The 17652-nt window shown below is 41.3% G+C and overlaps 1 protein-coding gene across 10 annotated transcripts in view; it reads left to right on the top strand.

The window, feature by feature from the left end:
• Positions 1-17652, top strand: part of ULK4 (unc-51 like kinase 4) — a 656651-nt gene that overhangs the window by 225007 nt on the left and 413992 nt on the right. For all 10 annotated transcript variants that reach the window (XM_075586693.1, XM_075586692.1, XM_075586691.1 and 7 more), the window contains one exon: positions 4778-4905. In XM_075586693.1, coding sequence (XP_075442808.1) covers positions 4778-4905 — 128 coding nt within the window. The remainder of the gene's footprint in view (positions 1-4777; positions 4906-17652) is intronic.

Below are 17652 nucleotides of genomic sequence, written 5' to 3' on the forward strand. Positions count from 1 at the left end.
CGGAGAGAAGTAAAAGCACGGTTGAGGGAGAGAGTCCAATAAGTGATGGCCACATCCCCTTAGATGCTGGTTCTTCTCTGTACGTCATGCTTCTCCATGCAAGGCTTGCACAGAACAGGATGCTTCGGCGTCACATGGTAGTTGTCGCCTCTCGCGAGATATTGGAAAAGTCCACAGAATAGACGGTAAGATAGTAAGGGTAGCTGAATACTCACAATACTCGCACGTTAAGGCTGTGTCCCCGCTGGCGCTAACCGTGCTCATGCGTGAGAGCGGTGACGTCACCAACTCTCCAAGCATGAGCGCCGGGTGTCCTGTCTATTTGGAAGCACGAGCGTGGGGGGCATTGGGGGCATGTTGAGCGCTCTTCAAATTCACTTATTTTTGTCTCAAGTGCCAAGCTTGGGAGAGCGTGCATGCCCGCACGCGCCGCGTGATCGGGGACATCAACATAAAGAGTACAAGAAGTAAAAGCGGCAAGCGCCACGCTTGCTCAGGTGCTTGCTCATGCTGGCCACGATGAAACACATTGCGGCAATGTGTGTGGCCAGCATGAGCGCGCCCACTCAGCGCCACCCTGGCCAAAGCTTTAACCTACGTGTTTCACTGCGGCTTCATCAGGGCTTTGAATAATGACCTGCGTAGTGCTATCCCTATTATTGTTACGGTTGCGTGCGTAGCTGTGTATTGTCCAGGAGACAGACCCGCTAGGCAGAGGTGGGGAGTACAGACCGATCCGTACCTGTGATCCGGATCCAGAAGAGTAGTTTAGTGAGGTCCGAGGTCGGGGCAGGAGATGACAGGATAATCGTGGTCACTGTTCTGGAGTCAGGACTGGAGAATGCAGAATAGTAGTGGTCACAGTTCCAAGGTCAGGGCAGGAGAAGGCAGGATTGTCAAGGCAAGGTAGAACGGCAAGAAGGCTGTCAGGACACAGCTTCAGCAGGAGTACAGGAAAACTGAGCAATGCACAGGCAAGGAAGAGAGGGGAATGAAGCCTTAGGCTAGGTCCCCAGTGCAGCTGGCGGCACGCGTGGCCATGCGTGCACCTCTCACCAGACTCTTACCTCCTCCCTAGCTGTCCCCAGTGCCCCCTCGCTTCCTGGCTCACTGCACACTGTGACACATCAGCCAGCAGGGGCTACAACAGGATTGTGTTCCCGTGCGGCGATGCGTCACATGGTGTGCCAGGGAGCCAATCAGAGAGGCGATTTGCACCTGCTCCTGCCCTGCCCCTGCCATCCCCGTCCAATTTGAATCCTCCTCTTCAGGTTCTTGAGCCTGGTTATCTCTTTGATGCAGTGACTTTTCCACAGCCCTAGTGCAGCATTTTCAGGTTTTTCATTTCAGAAAGGGGGAGGGGGAAGCGAGCGGTGGGGACTTTATTTACTAATTTTTAACATAAAAGCCGTCATGGCCGCACCCACCTGCCGCCCCATTTTTTGACTGCCTGTGTGTGTGTGTGTGTGTGTGTATATATATATATATCCTTATGTGAGTGATTTGGTTAGTTTGCGTATATAGGAATATCCCTAACTAACCAGTAGTAGTTGTTTTATTAAGCCTTTTTGCGTCAAATTTTGCATTCTGTAGTTAGTTTCTTTCCGGTGAAATTAATTTTGTGTACGTATATACAAGTTTATTATTAATATGTACTAATTTACAGTCAGGAAGACTGACTGCCGTATATGGGATTTATTTTTCTGTTTTGCGTACATTTAATAAAATAATGGATATCGTTTTAGAAATAAACATTTTATCGTGATAAGCCAAACAGGTTAAAACATAGAGTGTATTGATCAAGAAAGTGATCTGAAATCACAATGGGATTTCTGAAATGAACAAAATAAAAAACAATGAACTGTACGTTTGATTAAAAAAAATCAAAAAATCCCTGAGTGTTGCAATACTGTGAGCCTGATAATACATAGAACTTTCTGCACTGTAACAAGCACATCTGTCCAAAGAACCTAACCATTATATCTTGCACTCAGCTACTAAAACTATTGTTAAGGTGCAATAGGAACCAGAGATTCACTCTTCGTACAATATTTTGCAGGAAAATGAATTTCAATAAATATTGCCAAACCATAATAACAGAAAAATCTTAACACAACATAACACAAAGCATAAGGGTGACTGCCTTAAAGAAAGCATCTCAAATTCAAGTAATGGATGAAACAAATATAATCCCAATGCGTTTTGGGTTTATTTAAAATAAATTATGGGGAATTATCCTATAAGAACTATCAAGCTGCTATGACGTAGGCTTAATGTGGTTAATGGAGTAAGGAATTATCCTCCTCCCCATCCCTTGTTGAACATTAATGGTAAATGTTACACTAGGGTTTTTGTGTTACTACCTTCCTCTTGATTGATATGAAAATTTTAAGTATATAGTTTTGATTTTAATTCAATATTGTGCTCTATGGACAAACATGTATTTTTTCAACCTGAACCAATGTTACCAACTGCTTCCCTAGGTTTTTCATGTCCCCGTCTTTGTAGATAATAGTGCTGTTTCAGCAAGCCTTCTTTGATTGTGTGCACATGGGAAATAAATGTTATTGTTTAGATGCGGATTGCTACAATATAATAGGCTATCCTTGCTACCAAGAGGCTGACATTTGTTGCAAGCTAGCCTGCACCATTTAGTGACTCCAAATCCCAAATCCGGCTTTCTTAGCCCCTTAACCCTTTACAATAATAACTCTTAAAGCAGTAGTCCACGTTGTTTGCCAATTTGTTTTGCATTTAACCATTTTTTTTTCAATCTTACTTTATGAGATTACTTCTTGCCCTTTCAAATGCAATTTTATTTTTAAACGCTGATTCTTTGCTTGGGAGATATTAGCGTTTGAAATATTAAGTGTCTGGGAAGTTAAAATGGAGCTCTCTCCCGAGCCCAGTACCGTGTCTAAGTCCGTGATTCTAGTACATGCAACGCTGTGCGCCGCCAAAACAAATTAAGGTTTTCCATTGAGCGCGCACATAGACGCGTCCAAGCGCGCAAATTTTGAACAGACATTTAAAATTGTTCTTGCCGCACGATGGCCACGTCACATGAGCGGTTCAGCCAATGAGGGCGAACCTCTCACATGACATCACGGCCATGCCTCCGCCACGCCTTCCTGTCGCCTCCCGATGCCTGCAGTGCAGGTCTCGTGCGTGAGTGACATCACGCGGTCGCGCGCGCACTGACTCTGCAACTATAAACGAGGCCTAAAGGTTACCATGATAACCTCAGAAATTAGAAATTAAGAAAATTAGGATTTTAACCCTAGAAAATGTTTTTTTTTTTTTTTTTTAAATAAATTGCAGAACATTCTCAGGGGGCAAAATACTAACATTATATGAGTTAAATTATAGTCTTCTGGTGGGAGGGGGTTACTGCTTTAAATATGACAAATTGCATTTTCACAATTTTGCAATCACCGTTTTAAACAATGATTTGTGTGCATGTTTTTGTTATTTATATGCTTATAATGATACAGAACATTTATGAGTACATTTATGTCTCAGTCCCCAAACGTTAGTTACCGCAGCAGTGCGCAAACTGAGGGGGCGTGGGGTTCACAGAGGCCCTGCACGCTTCCCGAAGGCACTTAAATGAAGTGCCCGGGAAGCGGCGAAGGCCTCTGTAAATCTTACTTACCGTGGTTCAGCTGCATCTGGAGACGTGTCGCCTGGCGTCAAATGTCACCACGGGGTCATGTGACATCACGTCATGACGCCCAGACGCCGGGAACCACGGTAAGGAGGAGGAAGGGGGGGGGGAGGGAGGGGCGCGGAGAGCAGGACAGCCAGCGGGGGGGGCATTAGGAAAAAAGATTGCGCTCCCCTGAGTTACCCTATAGTCACCCATCATACAAAGCTTCAACTGCAGCTGGGATTATGGGTAATCATATGCGAATGAGCTCAGTGCATCCCTTTTTGCTTCAAGTCACTTTAACATGGATTGCCTATGTATGCTTGAGAACTATTATTGTTTTAAACACAAGCTTCTTTACATTAGTATTGGTGACGTGTAGTATGTATGTACATGGAATTTCTCAGTTCACCAGAAAATACAAATCACAAGTATTTTGTAATTTTCATTGTTTTTGAAAAAACATTTTTTATAGGTTACTGCTGAAAAGAGTGTCACTTTAACAGTCCAAAGACTGATCCTACTCCATCAAAAAATGTGAACATCAGAATCCGTTGTTCGATGTGTGATTGATATAACGTTGATATAACATTGCACTAACATATGATGGAGTTGTGAAGCTCTTTTTCATTTATCTTGCTACTTGTAGTTCAGTGGCAGCCAACTCCAGTACTCTAGAGCTACAGTATCAACAGGTCAGGGATTCGGGATATCCCTGCTTCAGCACAGGTGGCTCAGTCTTTGAGCCTCTGATTGAGCAAATTGTGCTGAAGCAGGGACTGATTGAACCACCTGTGCTGAAGCAGGGATATCCTGAAACCCTGACCTGTAAGTAGATATTGAGGACTGGAACTACCCCTGGTGTAGTTCAAAAGCAGTTATTCTATTCCCATTTGCTTTCACATGTTTTTGCAGTTGGAATAAAGCACCAAGGTTCAAAAGTGATCATGCTAAACAAAGCGGGCATTCTGTATATTTTTTCTTGTTGACGGACAACTCTTATCTGTATAATAGAATGTCATCTTACTGAAAAATATTCGGTCATTCTGTTTTTTGTTTTTTAAAGGCTGCTGATTTACATGTCTGAACTAATCTATTTTTTTGTTGCAATGTTCTGCCCTTTTTCAGGATTTTGTTAGCAAGATAGTTCGCCTCTTGGAGAGCCCCTCTACAGCGATTCGAGCCAAAGCTTTCCTGGTCCTTTTGCAAGTTTTAATCACTAACAAAGAGATGCTGCTGCTTTGCTGCCAAACAAGGTAAATCTAATTTGATTAGATATGCAAATTTTGCTTCTTGCTTTCCCAAAGTGTGCATCGCTAATTTAGAGTTGCAAATCATCCAATAATAAAATGAGCAGCCGGGGGTTTGCGGCTTTAACACATGGAATTGGTCATTCTTCCAGCTGCTCATATAAGAGGGCTTGTTGAATGAACACACACACACACCACAATATATATTTGTGATGCAATGTATTGCCATTATAAAGTAAATCTGAATTTATAAATAATTCACCCCTATACTATACATCATCATTTCAGTGCCCTTTTCTAACACCGCTTATCAGAAAACGGCTCTGCTTTGTGTGTACAAGGTGATGGGTTTGTTCAGTCATGGGTGGACCTAATCTGTAATATCCTTTAGATTACTCCGTTAGATCTTAAACTGAAATCCGTGCCAGAGCTGGAAGCGGGAGATGAAATCTTGGCCTACAATTTATGATAAATACTTTCCCCGCCACTGACTTTTTTTAATAAATGAATTTATGAGCTGCAGTGGTTGTTATAGCAAAATACACTGTCAGTCATTTGGCATGTATATCAGGAAAGTTGATGTGTTGAGAGGATTGACCTTCTAGTGTAGGTTAAGCTGTTAAGTCTGCGATGTAAAAAGTTTGATTTATACTTTCTTGTCTGTTACCCAGGGTATGAAAGGGAGCAACATTGATTTTTAAACAGAGGGTTGTGGGGGGAAGAAAACCCTGCAAAATGTACCTTGTAGGTATTCCTCAAATTGTATACCTTTGATCGAAAAAGTGTTGTCTCCTACAGATGTAACCAACATTACTACACCTGTTATTGCACGAGTTCGCATTTCTGCTGGTGCGAGTTTTAACACGTTATCATGCAGTTTGCAATTCTGTACAATTTTTGTCTTACCGCACGACTACAGGTGCAATAACCTTGACTACATTTGTAATTTCCCCTGAGTTAGACAATCTTCAACTTTAAAGCATAACTGATTGTTGAAACATTGTTTTCTGAAATGGGGTATTTGCCGTCTCTTCCATGTCAGCCTCCCCCTTCCTTTCTTTCATGGAAATGTTGAGTTTCCTTAGTCTTTCCTGATAAAAAAAACATGACATGAACCCTGGACGAATTAGTTGCCTTTCTTTGAGCCTCTCGTATCCTTCTGGAGAAGTGATGTGTGAAGTAGAATCTCACCTTCCTTTTTATGTTGCTAGTAATATTCTCCCTGCAATAAAGAAAGCTTCACAGGAGTATCCTGGAAAGCTCAATTTAGGATTATGAGAAGGACATTTATGATGATTCTACAGGTTTAGAATTTTACATGACATTATAATAAGTCATCAAAAGGTGTTCCTCTTTAAGTTATTTTTTCTTCCATTTTTCTAATGTAAAAAATCTGGCATCTCTGAGGTGGCATAACAACTTAGGTGCCTCATGAGGTAACCAGCACATCATGGGCTTTCCTGTTCATTTTCTAGGGGAGATAATTGTCACGGTAGGTGTAGCCAGCCTGATATAATAAAGGTGAAGCCCGACTGCCCCAAAACTAGGTGTAATTGTCACCTCTGCGAGGTTTATTTTTGCCAAAGTATAGGTTTTTCTTTGTGTAACGCCTTCCAGAAAAGAGCTAATCAATGATGCCTGGAAGGGAAAAACTGTATAAATTGGGAACAAGAAATGTAAAACACTTATGTATAAGAATATTGTCTGTAAAACACTTTTTTTTCCCTGTGAAGCAATTCCCCCAGTATAGAGAATCAGTATTGTTATGTGATGAGAACAGAATACCGCTGTAAGGGTTCCGGTCCTGGCTTTGGCTGGAACTTACCCTTACAAGGATATAGAGCTTCCAGGCAAATCTCTCCCTGTACTTGGTAATTGGAATCACCTGGTTCTGGACTCACACTGCAGTCTGCTTCATGCTGCCTGCTATGCAGCTCTGTCCCTATTGCCTGCCCATGCTATTTAGGGTCAGCCTTTCCCCCAGGAAGCATAATTCTGGAATAATAATAAGCATAATTCTGAGCATAATTCTGGAATCACTGTGTTCCTGGTATCCTGTGCTTGCCACAAGCACCTCTGCTTACCCTGCCTTAGCCCTTCCTGTTCCTGTGCTTAAGCGCTGGATCCCCAGCGCTATAACTTGGTGTTCCTGTAAGCCTTCTCCAACCGGAGGTTATTTCCGTGCTGAAGCTTCGTGTTTCTGTGTCCTCCTCTATCCGGAGGCCTTTCCTTGTGCTGAAGCGCCTACGCTGAAGCTTCCCTTTTTCCTGAGGATGTCCCATGTTGAATCATCTCCCCTGGATCCCCTACACTGTAGCTGCTCAGTTCCGGAGACCTTCCCTTGTGCTGAAGCACCTACGTTGAAGCTCTTTGCTGTAGCCTTCCTGTTGCCGAACCCTGCCTGTGACCTCGACCGTTGCTCCTGTGCCACCTGCCTTGAGCCCAGCCTGGATAACGTTAACCCCGCCTTCTCCAACCCCGACCTGGCTACCCACGACGACGGAAATTCGCAATCTGGACCCGGCTTTGTGGTCTAAGGTCGGTGTTTATCTATCCCCACCTCAGGTCTGGTCCTGGTTTGTGGCTAGCACGGCCATTACAACTGTGAGGTATACCAAGATGGTGTACCTCATAGACAGATATCCCTATAGTAATGCACAACAGTCTAATATTAATGAATTTCAAAGATTGTGGGCTAAACTTCTACATAAAGCAGCGAATGATAATAAAAACCTATATTTAATTATAATTAATATTTCATAACATAAAATTCCTCATCCCAAGATGAGAGTACAAATGAAAACATCCCGTTCAGAATTCAGATAACCACTTGTAGTGTCACCATATAAGTGTATATAGTGGGCTCACTATGCATTGTATGTGCAGAAATACCAGGTAAGTTGTGTATACACACTAGTATAAGGTGTGTGAGGTATACTAACCTCAGCAAATTCTGTAGCCACTAACTAGTTGTGGTTTATCTGTTAGCTAAATCTATTAGGGCTCACCTTGGTTACATTCCAGTGTCAACATATAAAGTGGTGTAATCAATATACAGATGCAGCGGCCATTATTCGATAATTTCTCAGCGACGTTTTTGTAAAGTCTGCTTTATTCCACACGGCATTCACTTTTTAATCTTCCGTGAAGGCGGAATCACATGCATGTTTACCGTTGTTTATTTTCTGTGATTGTGATTTGTTTGGGTGCTGTTCTGCGTGTTTCCGCAGATGGCAAAAGTTACTCCCTTTGCACAGAGCAACCAGTGAGTTGTGTGTAGTCAATTTGCAGATTTTTTAAAAACTAGATAAAAAGAGTGGTCACTACAATCATCCATTGTAAATTGACCTTGATCGCTGAAGACGTTATCATATTTAGGCGTTTCATAATTAAAATCTCCACAGTATTCACAATGCTTGTCCCGTTACTCTACATTGCTATCCCTGCGCTTGTTGAATGCACATCATGTCAAGTCCTTATACCAAACCACAATGTAGTTACGAATTTCTCATATTTTCTGCAATTAATGCTGGAACAGATAAGAAGGCGACTTTAGCACAGATTTATGACTATGTAATTGAAAAATATGAATTCTTCAAATTTTCACCGAACCAACGTGGCTGGAACCATTGGATAAGGCAAACATTAACTAATGAGGATTGCTTTTTTTGCACAGCCCCTCCTCTGGGAGATACCTGTACAAGAGGATATTGGTCTGTGCTCCCAGCTTTTGCCAGTATGTTTGCTCATGGCAACTGCAAAAGAAGAAAGGTCGGGTTTCATCCATTTAAGATTCGTACAGATACTTCCCGACCCTGCAGTGTACCAAAACTGGCTTCCCAATACTATTGCAATAACGGGCCAACCGTGACTGAGAACCTGGTGAGCAGAAATCCTTGCTACCTGGCCCCGCCTGATTACCAGCTTCAGCAGGCACCTCTCAACTATAATGCTAGTGACTTGACACATGCATACTACCGGAATTTATAGCATAATTTTTTTTTTTTTTAGAAACTAAATAAGGATGAAGTTTGATGGAACTCTATCGCTTTTTTGTAAATGTTGCCTTTTTAACTTTTATACATTCAGTATTACTAGCTTCACGCTTTGAAAACTTTGCCACGCTATGGTATTATGTTGGACAACACACTATGCACTGTGATTCAATTACATGTCATAACCTGTAATAAAATTTCACACATGTTGAGATGTTGATTGATTTTATTCCACTAAATGGTTAATGGAAAACATTAAGTGATGCTTTTTTTTTTTACATATTTAATCAATGTTAAGATTTGAAAATAACTAGTTTATATGTTGACACGGGAGTGTAACCAAGGTGAGCCTTAATAGATTTAGGTCACAGATAAACCACCACTAGTTATTGGCTCCAGAATTTGCTGAGGTTAGTATACCTCACACACCTTATACTAGTGTGTATACACAACTTACCTGGTATTTCTGCACATATCATGCATAGTGAGCCCACGATATACACTTATATGGTGACACTACCAGTGGTTATCTGAATTCTGAACGGGTTGTTTTCATTTATGCTCTCATCTTGGGATGAGAAATTTTATGTTATGAAATATTAATTATAATTAAATATAGGTTTTTATTATCATTCGCTGCTTTATGTAGAAGTTTAGCCCACAATCTTTGAAATTCATTAATATTAGACTGTTGTGCATTACTATAGGGATATCTGTCTATGAGGTACATGTACAGCTGAACCCCAATATAGCGCTGAACCCCGAGACCGCCGCGTTAGTAACGGGGTCGCGAAAAAAACAAAATGGGCGCCGCAAATTTTTTTTTTTTAAATGGCCACTGCGCGCCCGATCGGGAGGGAGGGAGTAAGGAGGGAAGGAAGAGGTGGCCGGGAGCCCTACACATCCCCCAAGCACGGCCCTCCGAGTCCAGCCGCAACCTGCTCCTTACCTCCCACCACCAGCATCCACTTCCTTCCCCCCCCGAGGCCCCCACACCTAACAGCCCTCCGCGGCATAATCAGTTTTGGGCCTAGCCCACGCGACCCTCCGAGTCCCAGCCTGCTCCTCACTCACCCTCCTCCTGACACCCCCCCTCCTCCCAACAACCCCCCTCCTCCCGACACCCCCCCTCCTCCTGACACCCCCCCCTCCTCCTGACACCCCCCCTCCTCCTGACACCCCCCCCCTCCTCCTGATGCCAGCTCCGCTCCGATCTCCAAAGGTAGGGAGGGGGAGTGGGAGGTGTTGAGTGTGGTGTGCTGTGCAGTGTAGTATGCTGTGAGAGTGTGCTGTGAGAGTGTGCTGTGAGTGCTGTGAGTGCTGTGTGCTGTGAGTGCTGTGTGGTGTGAGTGCTGTGTGGTGTGAGTGCTGTGTGGTGTGAGTGCTGTGAGTGCTGTGAGAGTGTGCTGTGAGTGCTGTGAGAGTGTGCTGTGAGTGCTGTGTACTGTGAGAGTGTGCTGTGTGCTGTGAGCAGTGAGTGCTGGGAGTGTGTGCTGGTAGTGTGTGCAGTGAGAGTGTGTGCAGTGTGCAGTGTGAGTGTGTGCTGGGAGTGTGTGCAGTGAGAGTTGGGAGTTGGTGCAGTGAGAGGTGTGCAGTGAGAGGGTGTGCAGTGAGAGGGTGTGCAGTGAGAGTGTGTCGAGTGTGTGTGTAAAAAAAAATATTATTTTTTTTTTTTTTAAACGGGAGCCACGTGAAAATCGCGTTATATAGGGGTGCGCTATAACGGGGTTCAGCTGTACTATTAAATATAATTAAATATAGGTTTTTATTATCATTCGCCGCTTTATGTACAATTTTAGCCCACAATCTTTTAAATTAATTAATATTAGACTGTTGTGCACCACTATATGGATATCTGTCTGTGAGGTACACCACCTCGCAGTATTCTTTTCTCATATCTGTTCATCTCCCTGGTAGCACACAGCAGATAATTAATCATTCTAGTTAGAGCGAGGTCCCTCTTTTCTTGTAATACGTTGTTATGTGATGAGTTTAAGATGTCACCCCTGCAAAATGTAAATTATGTTATGTGACTGTTAGTATAATTTCTATGGAGGGAGACTCGGCAATTCACTCAGCTGAGCTGTTTCATTGAAAATATAAGATCAAGACAAAGGTGTCAAGACATTTGGTGAGTGGGGAAGAGTGGACAATCAGGTCTGGGGATGGGCTCTCAGGAAGAAGAGCCTTTGTTCCCTTCAGACTTTGTGGCTTCTACCCAGTGGGAGGTCTTGAGTGCCTTAGCACGCTCCCTCCTCTGGCTTTGGTGGCACCAATTCAATCCGTGCTCTGGTTGGCCAGCAGCCCCTGTCCCATGTTAAGGACAGCCACTGAGGGCTATATAAGGGGCACTGCTGATCAAAGCACTAGTCTATCTGAGAGACATTCTGGGCAGGAGTTTGGATCTTGACTGTGACCAGCTGGAGATACATGTCAGAGTGACTGCTGTCTGTTCAGCACTCCTGAAGATATCCGGGACGAGAAGCGGACAAGGCAAGCCTTCTTGAAACTCTCCGCTGCAACTAGTGAGGCTAGAGTCTTCCACCCAGGTCCCCAGTTTGGTGGGTGTATGTCATGCTGTGTATTGTGTGCATTTGCTGGTTCTGCCAGAATAAACTCAGTTTATTCAATTACTTTGTCCTGTACTTGGTGATAGTGATCTGGGAAGGTTTTCGGTGTTAAAAGTGCTGGTCTCCCGTGACAATAATGTTCTGCGCAACTGTGGAGCCATTCCCATCATCATTAACGCTGCGGTCACATAATTGCTCCGAAGAGTAACATAAATAAATGCTAATCTGGGTGTTATGTATGTTATTGTCTCTTATCCCATTGTACTTGAGCAGCGGAACATGTTGATACATTATCAGTTAGGATTCCGGTATTTGCTGTTTATTTTCGGTAAAGTCTGTTTATTTTTTCGTGGTTCCGATCTTTTCATTGTATTATCCAATGATTCAGTAATTAGGTGTTACCTTTTTTAATTGGACTAATAATTTATATTTTAGGACAAGCTTTCAAGAGTTCTAGTCTCTTCCTCGGGTCAAGCAATGCCGATTTTACAAAAGATTTCATAATTCAAGTGTTTAAAATGAATAGAAAAAGGGGAGATTCATTAGACTGTGATAACTGCCACTATCTTCACTGCGGCTAACACGTGATTACACGTTTCACATTTGAATGAATCTCCCCCATAGACTCCATTCTGTCAGTTTTGCATGATTAAATTGTAAAGTGTACATTTTTGCAGTACTTTTTCAGTGATATACGAAGTTCTTGACCTTTTTTGTGGCATTAACAAGGTAATTTACAGTGGCTTGGACAAAATAATCTAAAAACAAAAAGGCAGTCGATACCAAGAAACAGTTCAGCAGGAAATCGTTTAAGCAAATGACACAATAGTAAGAGTAATAACTGCCCAGCAGCAGTACTATTTAGATTGCTCCTTTGCTAGGACAAATGTAATTTGTTTTTTTAGACCGGCTTTTATTCATCCACGATTGCACAATTGATATAGTTTGTCATTTTACAACAACTTTTTGTCAACCTCCATTAATACTTTGCAGGTGAAGTATCAATTAAAATTTGGAACACAATTGACAGAAATTGTGTCATTTTCATCTTGCGTCAATGTATTAAGGTCTTCACTCAAAGAAGTTGCAGATGTAGCAATACTTAAGATTGTGACCACGGCAGTCACCGCACAGAAGGATTAACAACGGGGAAGGGGGGTGGGGGGTGATGTCCCATGCAGAAACATTGACCCCTCACAGTGTGATTGCAGCAGACACTGTCCCCAGTGCGGCAGACTTTTGCTTGTTTGTTTGCGGCGTTGGCGACCGTAAATGTTTCTATATGTGTACATGTACAGATTAGAAAGAAATAATCAAACTTCTATCTGTATCAAAATAATCTGTCCATTGTAAACCTTAATGTCTTGCACTTTCATACATTTTACGAAAACGCGAGCAATGTGTGAAAACAAACATTTATTTTTACTTTCTTTACGTTGATACATCTTCCCATTTGTGTTTACAATCCAAAATATTTTGGGGGGATAAGGTGAACCAGAGAGCTGGAGCTGATCCATTGTGCCAGACAGCCAGGGCTCCCCTCAGTTCCAGAGACATTTGTATTTTTGTGTGTCTGTTTTGACATAAAACTACAAATATGATCTCAGGGTCAAAAATATAAAGTCCTATAGTCAACTGTCGATGACGTTGCAACTTTGTATTTGCTGCTGGAGTGAGCCCTGATGCTGCGGCCATTTTGCATCCACCAGGGAAGTATTCTTGCTGGTGGACAAACCTGCTCAGCTATCAGGAACCAGGGAGTCCCCGGAGGTCAGGGGACCACGAATAAGCTCTGTGGAACTCCCAGGTAAGCGCAATATAAAATAAAAACTCAAGAAAATTGCGAGCAGGGAAGACTGCTATTTTAAAGACTCATACTCTTGGGTTTGAAGTATCATGAGATCTTGAAGCTTTAGAACAATAGTTTGGCCACCAGACAGTACCTGCAGAAAGTACAGAAGGAATAGGTAGACAACTATTAGATACCAATCAGAAGGCTTTTGCCTGATGTAACATCGCCCGAAAACAGCCAGAAATCTGCAACTGGAGAGGGAGAAAAAGGGCCCATTTGCTTGTATAACCCCAAACAAATTAACTTATACGCCACATGTATGTATATCTTTATTTATATAGCGCTGACAGTGTACTCGGCGCTTTACAAAGACAATACATAAAATTATACTAATACAGTAAGAGAAGCAAAGTCAGACCATAGGATAGGAAATCCCTGCCCCGGAGAGCTTACAATCTAAGTGGTATGTTGGGAGACTTACAAAGACAGCAAGTGAGGGAATACAGTTAGGTCCAGAAATAATTGGACACTGACACAATTTTCATAATTTTGGCTCTGTACGCCACCACTATGGATTTGAAATGAAACAACCAAGATGCAATAGAAGTGCAGACTTTCAGCTTTAATTTAAGGGGTTGAACAAAAATATCGTATGAAACGTTTAGGAATTGGAACCATTTTCATACACATTCCCCTTATTTCAGGGGCTCAAATGTAATTGGACAAAATAACACAATCATAAATAAAATGTTCATTTTTAATACTTTGTCGAGAATCCTTTGCAGGCAATGACTGCTTGAAGGCTGGAACACATGGACATCACCAAACGCTGGGTTTCCTCCTTTGTGATGCTTTGCAAGGCCTTTACTGCAGCTGTCTTCAGTTGTTTTTTGTTCGTGGGTCTTTCTGCCTTAAGTTTTGTCATCAGCAAGTGAAATGCATGCTCGATTGGGTTGAGATTAGGTGATTGACTCGACCATTGCAGAATATTCCACTTCTTTGCCTTAAAAAAACTCCTGGGTTGCTTTCGCAGTATGTTTTGGGTCATTGTCCATCTGTAAAGTGAAGCGCCGTCCAATCAACTTTGATGAATTTAGCTGAATCTGAGCAGACAATATATCCCTATACACTTCAGAATTCATCCGGCTGCTTCTGTCACATCATCAATAAACACTAGTGACCCAGTGCCATTGTAAGCCATGCATGCCTATGCCATCACACTGCCTCCACCGTCTTTTACAGATGATGTGGTATGCTTCAGATCATGAGCCGTTCCAAGCCTTCTCCATACTTTTTTCTTCCCATCATTCTGGTACAGGTTGATCTTAGTTTCATCTGTCCAAAGAATGCTGTTCCAGAACTGGGCTGGCTTTTTAAGATATTGTTTGGCAAAGTCTAATCTGGCCTTTCTATTCTTGAGGCTTATGAATGGTTTGCACCTTGTGTTGAACCCTCTGTATTTGCTCTCGTGAAGTCTTCCCTTTATGGTAGAATTGGATAATGATATGCCTACCTCCTGGAGAGTGTTCTTCACTTAAGGTTTATAGAACAAAGTTCTGGTAAATAGTGCTCTAATGACTGAAGTAACTGATCTGAATAAAACGAATAATACAAATAATCTTGATTGAAGAACTTCCTCAAACAGGAATCTGCAATATTAGTGAGTGCTGGTGTACACAGGTAAGCGCTAAGCAATGAGAAACATATATAAAGTCCTGGTAGGTGCTGTTGATGAGAGATATAACAACTCCACTAAATCACTTCCAAGTAGGACTGCATCTCAAGCGCTGATATCTACCATGTGTGTAAATCCCAGTGACCAAATTCAAAGGTAACTCACATGCAGTAGCCTGATGTTCCTCCGTGGGCGTGCATCCCCTGGAATCTGTAGATAGTAATCCCCGAGAAGGGAAGGTGAAGTGGATCACAGCCGTGCAAACGAGGGATAAATCCAGGATAACAGCCGATCAGGTAAAAAACTTCTTTATTGAGTGAGCGACAACATGGTGCAGAAAAGGATAGCTCTTACGCGTTTCACGCCACGATTGGCGCTTCATCAGAGAGTACAGAGGGTCGACTTGGTGCCCCTTCTTATGGCCTGTATCCGCCCACCGGAAATGATGCAGTAGAGCATCATCCGCCCACCGGAAGTGACGCAGCGAAGCATTATAAAATGCTGATTGGCTTCCATACAGTATTGGAATCCATACACCAGAAGTGATGTAACGGAGCAAGCCACGCTGATGATGTTTGCTAACAATAAAAAGGTTACCATAGAGATGACGTCAATAACATCAATACAAAGTAAGAAATGGACCAAAATTAGCATAGGTCACAAGAAAGGGCACACATGTCATAATACCCCGCAGACAATAACAAAGAAAGTCAATGCAGGAGTATGGTAGTGTAAAAACATAGTAAAAACAATGAACAATGTTCTGAAAAACTGGGAATACATAATGTAAGTCTCTTGGATATATTGAAAATGTAATATTGATAATAATAATAATAGTCAAACTATTATAAATATAATGAAAATAAACAGTTAAACTTTTATATCAATTAATCCAAGGGTACCCTTATCAAAATGCCAAATATATGCTTTGCACAATCATATTTATCTATATATTGGGGATTCTTGTAATAAATAGTAAATCCCCAAATATATATAACACAAAAAGATAATAAATGTAATATGGCTAGTACATAGAGATATAGACAAATCTATCTAAAAGAGATAATTCATATTTGAAAGATTCAATAAAAAACATAACGATAGTAGAAAGTGTAATAATCACATGATCAATATATTCTGAATAAAATGTTCAAGCTGTATACATAAAAATATAATAGTAATTCAACCTTATAGAAAGAGAAAATCCTATCCCTAGAAATGCTTTAATTCCCAATCAGTATTTATACCCCCGGTGATAATGACCCGAGGGTATAAATCCAAAACATCTCCCTTTTATTAAGGGCTGCCTCTCTGTTACCCCCTCTAGCATGTTTAGGAATTTGTTCCAAAGCACTGAATGTAAAGGTACTGATAGAACCTAATGGACAATTAGAAAAATGTTTAGATACAGGTAATCCAAGATCATTCTTTTTGATAGAACGAAGATGTTCAGAAATCCTGATTTTTAGGGGGTGTATGGTCCTACCTATGTAGATGCTTCCACATATACAATTCAATTTGTAAATAACATAATTAGTAGTACAGGTCATAAATTGTTTAATTTTGTATGTTTGTCCCGTATGTTTACATTCAATGCTTGAAAGGGGTACTGCATATTTGCAATAATTGCAATTTCCACATTTGTGGAACCCCTTTGGAAAAATCTGTTTTTGTATATTCAAATTTGAAATAAACAAACTTGGGGAAAGATGATGACCAATTGTTTTGGCTTTTTTGTAAAAATTTTTGGAGTGGTTTGAACTAGGGTGGCCAGATCTTTATCAAGATGTAATATTTTCCAATGTTTTTCTACAATTGTTCTTATTTGACTAGCTTGATTACTGTAAGTGGTAATAAACAATGGGGTTTCTTCACATTTATTGATAATCTCATTGTGTCTCTTTGTTTTGTCAACATTGGTTTTATTTAATAAATCTGAGCGGTTAGTCTCTAATGCTCGCATATATGATGTATGAATGTCCCGTTCGGAATATCCTCTATCTCTAAACCTAGTATTTAATACTTCTGATTGTTGTATGAACAAGTCTTCAGTGGAACATATCCGTCGTAATCTAAGATATTGTCCCACAGGGATACCACGTAATAAAGGTCTGGGATGATTGCTGTTAGCTCTTAGCAGAGAGTTGCGGGCATTTGGTTTACGGAATATATCTGTCTGTATAGTACAATTAACATCAATGTATAAATTCAAATCAAGAAAATGAATATGAATTGATGAAGAAAATTTCAAATTGAATGTATTTTGGTTCAAGTAGTCAATAAATGCCAGTAGTGTAATATCGTCTCCACTCCATATCAGGATTAGATCGTCGATATATCGACGGTAAAAAATTATATTATCACGGAAAGGATTAGTGTCACCGAAAATGTGAATGTTTTCCCAGTAACCCATAAAAAGATTAGCGTGGGAGTGTGCGAAAGAAGTGCCCATAGCAGTGCCTTGTTTCTGAAGATAATAGTGCTGATCAAACAAAAAATAATTGGGCTGTAATAAAAATATAATACAATCTAATAAAAATGTGATTTGTGGAGTGTGTAGATTAGATAAATTAAGAAAATGTGTAATAGTTAAAATACCTAATTGGTGACTGTAACAGGGGAGTTATCCCTGTTCAGGAATTGTGCCTCTAATCCAGCAGTGTGGTGGTTAACTGCTGGTAGTCAATTAACCAATACCACCTGGCTGATTAGGTTCCTTAG

Source organism: Ascaphus truei, chromosome 2 (assembly GCF_040206685.1).
Source record: "Ascaphus truei isolate aAscTru1 chromosome 2, aAscTru1.hap1, whole genome shotgun sequence".
NCBI lineage: Eukaryota > Metazoa > Chordata > Amphibia > Anura > Ascaphidae > Ascaphus > Ascaphus truei.